Genomic DNA, 4475 nt, shown 5'->3' on the forward strand with positions numbered 1-4475 from the left:
CACCATCCCCAGCGTGGACAGTGCTGTGGAGTCCTGGGATGGGTCTGGTCTGGACAATACCTTCACCAGCCAGGGTAGGGGGGAGAGGGAGGGAGGGAGGGAGGGGCGGGGGGAGGGAGGGAGGGAGAGAGGGAGGGAGGGAGGGAGGGAGGGAGGGGGGGGGGGGGGAGGGAGGGATTCAATAGAAAATTAGACAGAAGAACAATCTAACAGTGTGTGTGTGTGTGTGTCAGTACCAGGGTTCCAGGCGTCTGGGTACAGCTTCCACAGTCATGAATGGCGGAACGCCAAGCCCAGCCACGACAGCCAATCACCTGGCAGCACCCGCCAGAGGAACATCCTACAGGACCTGGGATTGGACAATGACTGGGACCGCGCCCCGACCAGCGGGTACGAGAGAGTGTGTGTGTCTGAGTGAGTGTTTAGGTGTGTTAGGGTGTGTGTGTAGTACTGTGTGTGTGTCTGAGTGAGTGTTTAGGTGTGTTAGGGTGTGTGTAGGACTGTGTGTGTGTCTGAGTGAGTGTTTAGGTGTGTTAGGGTGTGTGTAGTACTGTGTGTGTGTGTAGTACTGTGTGTGTGTAGTACTGTGTGTGTGTGTAGTACTGTGTGTGTGTGTGTGTGTGTAGTACTGTGTGTGTGTGTGTGTGTAGTACTGTGTGTGTGTGTGGATATGATGATTGAAGTAGTTCTCCTACATCTGCAGAGGCTGCACGCTGCCCAGCGGCTTGATAACAGATAGCAGGTGAGGCCAGGCCCTGACCCCTGGTGACCCCTGGTGACCCCTGGTGACCCCTGGTGACCCCTGGTGACCCCTGACCCCCCCATCTGAACTCTCCCCCTCGTGTCCACAACACTGCAGCCTGAATGGCGTGTTAATCTCGGTGGTCAAGTGTGCGTCTGAGAATGTGTGTGTGTGTTGATTTGTGTACGTGTATGTATGTGAGTGTGAAAGTGTGTGTGTGTGTTCCTGGCCTCTTATTAGCTCTTTCTTCCCCTCTGAACTCAGCTCAGTAATGTGTTCCCCACATGTTGAATGCTGATTGGGTGACAGTCCAGATTCCTGCTTGCTGATTGGGTGATTTGGGTTATTTCCGCTTCCGTATTGGGTGACTGGGCAGATTCCTGCTCTGCTGATTGGTTGACTGTGTGTTGACCTCTGACCTCCCCAGGTTCACAGTGGGGCATGATGGGACTGAACCAGACCAGGAAGAGAACTTCTGGTCGCAGGCATTGGAGGACCTGGAAACCTGTGGCCAATCAGGAATCCTGAGAGAGCTGGAGGTAGGAAGCATATACTGGACTACAAACCTCAACGACAAAGAACTACAAATCCCATGTGTATTTGTTCTTGGTTGCATGCGGTCACTTCCTGGTTGTGTGTAACTCCTCCCTCTCTTTCCAGGAGGAACCAGACAGGGTTTTGAATCAGAGAAACCTGGCCATGCTGGTACTCCTCTCTGCCCTCCTCCTCTCCTCTACTGCTCTCTCCTCTTCCTCTCCTCTTCCTCTCCTCTCTCTTCTCCTCTCCTCTCCTCTCCTGTCTGCTTGTAGCTGCTTTAATACCTTGTGTCTGTGCCTCCCCCCTACGGTGGTGCATTCCAGTCCTCCCCCCTCTCCCCCACCACCCTGGCCTGTCTCCACCCTCTCCCCCACCACCCTGGCCTGTCTCCACCCTCTCCCCCACCACCCTGGCCTGTCTCCACCCTCTCCCCCACCACCCTGGCCTGTCTCCCCCAGCCCAACCCACCCCCCACCTCTGATCTGTGGAGTGTACCTGGCCATGCCCCCCCCCTCCTTACAGAGTCACATGTCAATCAACCTCCAAACAACATGCTAATGCTTCACAAGCTAACAATGTCAAGGTTAGCATCATGGAAGCTTTACTGACCACACATAGAGCAATGCTACTTACGACACCTCTGTTGAACTGTGTAATGGCCTGAGTCTAATGCCAAAACAAGGGGCTGAATGTACCTTGCTGTTTTTGAGGGTGCGTATCATTTAAAGTGTGACATCATATCTTGTTCCAGAAGCACAAACACTAGAATGATGTGACTCAACATGAATGTTGTCACAGATGTTGAGGGAATGTTGAGTTATTCTTCAAATGGAAGCTGAGCTAACAATGAGACTGCAACACGTGAGTGGAGGTGAAGAGCAACTAGACCAACTGAAACCTGGGTGACCATGGAGATGCATGACACTGCCTCGGTGTCAGCCAATAGAGAAACACCTTGTGCTACAGTTTGAGTGACCTCACTTACAACTGTCCAATGGGAACGAGGAGTCGTGTTGCGATGGGCATGGCAGTGTGAATGAAGCATGATGGGAGAGCGGTACTGCAAGGCCTCCTGGGATGTGTAGTTCCCTGTATTTGTGTGGTTCTGAACTCAGCCACCATCACTTCCTCTTCCTGTCCTGCCTGTTGCAGAGGGAGGAGGTGCTCTGAGGAGGATCTGCATAGTAGACCAGCATTTGGCTGCATGACACTGGGTGAAAGAGAAACTAACAATACTTTGTTTTCTTCTCCCCTCCTCTCTCCCCTCCTCTCTCTCCCCCCCCCCCTCCCCCCCCAGGCCACCATCATGTCAGGCAGCAGCCTCAGTCTAAACCATGAGCTCCCCCCCCGGTCCCAGCTGGGCCGGCAGGCCAGCTTCCAGGAGAGAGGCTCCAGCAGGGCGGCCCCCAGCCAGGCCGCTCGCTCCAGCACCCTGCCCTCCGACCCCGGACGCAAGGCCTTCGCCCTGAGGAAGATGAGGCAGGAGATCTCAGACATCCTGGCTCCGCCCACACCTGTGGAGCTGCACAAGGTAGGGCAGGATGTGTTCAGGCTGGTTCAGGACAGGTGTGTTGTATCCAGGTGAGCGTGGTTCAGGACAGGTGTGTTGTATCCAGGTGAGCGTGGTTCAGGACAGGTGTGTTGTATCCAGGTGAGCGTGGTTCAGGACAGGTGTGTTGTATCCAGGTGAGCGTGGTTCAGGACAGGTGTGTTGTGTCCAGGTGAGCGTGGTTCAGGACGGGTGTGTTGTATCCAGGTGAGCGTGGTTCAGGACAGGTGTGTTGTGTGCAGGTGAGCGTGGTTCAGGACAGGTGTGTTGTATCCAGGTGAGCGTGGTTCAGGACAGGTGTGTTGTGTGCAGGTGAGCGTGGTTCAGGACAGGTGTGTTGTATCCAGGTGAGCGTGGTTCAGGACACGTGTGTTGTGTCCAGGTGAGCGTGGTTCAGGACAGGTGTGTTGTGTGCAGGTGAGCGTGGTTCAGGACAGGTGTGTTGTATCCAGGTGAGCGTGGTTCAGGACAGGTGTGTTGTATCCAGGTGAGCGCGGTTCAGGACAGGTGTGTTGTATCCAGGTGAGCGCGGTTCAGGACAGGTGTGTTGTGTGCAGGTGAGCCTGGAGAAGGAGTCGGACCTGGAGGACTTTGGCTTCAGCGTGTCTGACGGCCTCCTGGAGAAGGGTGTGTACGTCAGCAACCTCCGCCCTGGGGGCCCCGCAGAGCTGGGGGGGCTCAAGTCCTACGACAGGCTGCTACAGGTACACTCACACACACAGATATAACATACACACAGACATTCCCCCCTAGACACCACACCCAAGGTAACTGTGCCTCTCCAGATCAACCACGTTCGGACCCGAGACTTCGACTGTTGCCTGGTGGTTCCACTCATTGCAGAGTCTGGCAACAAGCTGGAGCTGGTGATCAGCAGGGGCCTGGCTTCCGCTCAGCCAGTCTGCGAGCTCCACAACACCCCCGCAGACCTGAGCCACTCCCTCGCAGACCCCCTGCTGAGCTGGAGCGAGGCTGGGGGGGGAGGGAACCCGCTGGGGGGGACCCGACTGTCCACAGACTCACTGTCTGCTGGCCTGCAGCTTAACTCGAGGCTGGGGCCGGGGCTGGGGCTGGGGGAGGATAGAGACCCCAATAAGACCTTATAGCAGAGTGAACGGCCTCAGAGTGAACGTCCTCAGAGTGGACCGCCTGGATCTCCTTGGTGCTACTGACTGTGGTCCCCCTGTGTGGATGTGTAGCTCTATAAAGCACAGACTCACTTCTGTCCTGGAGACATGGCCTATAGGGCACACACACCAGGAGTCTCCTTCTTCCTCCTGTTCCTCGTCCTCCTGTTCCGCCTCCTCCTGTTCCTCGTCCTCCTGTTCCTCCTGTTCCTCCTCCTCTCCTCCTCCTGTTCCTCCTCCTACTGTTCCTCCTCCTTCTCCTCCTCTCCTCCTCCTCTTCCGGGAGGAGAGCAGAACACCGTCACTCCTGGACTAATGTGAGTCTGAAACAGTGACCAGTGCCATCATTATCTCTCCTACCCGTCTCCACTGGGCTGGTCTCTCCTACCTGTCTCCACTGGGCTGGTCTCTCCTCCTGGTCTCTCTCCTCCTGGTCTCTCCTACCTGTCTCCACTGGGCTGGTCTCTCTTCCTGGTCTCTCTCCTCCTGGTCTCTCCTACCAGTCTCCACTGGGCTGGTC

At 55.9% G+C, this 4475-nt stretch overlaps 1 protein-coding gene across 1 annotated transcript; it reads left to right on the plus strand.

Moving 5' to 3' along the window:
* The first annotated feature begins 6 nt into the window (after positions 1 to 6).
* LOC124469521 (glutamate receptor-interacting protein 1-like) lies at positions 7 to 4151 on the plus strand. The gene is made up of 7 exons (XM_047022872.1): positions 7 to 74; positions 234 to 390; positions 704 to 742; positions 1170 to 1281; positions 2577 to 2810; positions 3386 to 3532; positions 3614 to 4151. The coding sequence occupies exons 5-7, from the start codon at positions 2586 to 2588 to the stop codon at positions 3932 to 3934; spliced, it is 693 nt and encodes a 230-aa protein (XP_046878828.1). The 5' UTR covers positions 7 to 74; positions 234 to 390; positions 704 to 742; positions 1170 to 1281; positions 2577 to 2585; the 3' UTR covers positions 3935 to 4151.
* The last annotated feature ends 324 nt before the right edge of the window (positions 4152 to 4475 follow it).

This window comes from Hypomesus transpacificus, chromosome 7 (genome assembly GCF_021917145.1).
Source record: "Hypomesus transpacificus isolate Combined female chromosome 7, fHypTra1, whole genome shotgun sequence".
In the NCBI taxonomy this organism is placed as follows: Eukaryota; Metazoa; Chordata; class Actinopteri; order Osmeriformes; family Osmeridae; genus Hypomesus; species Hypomesus transpacificus.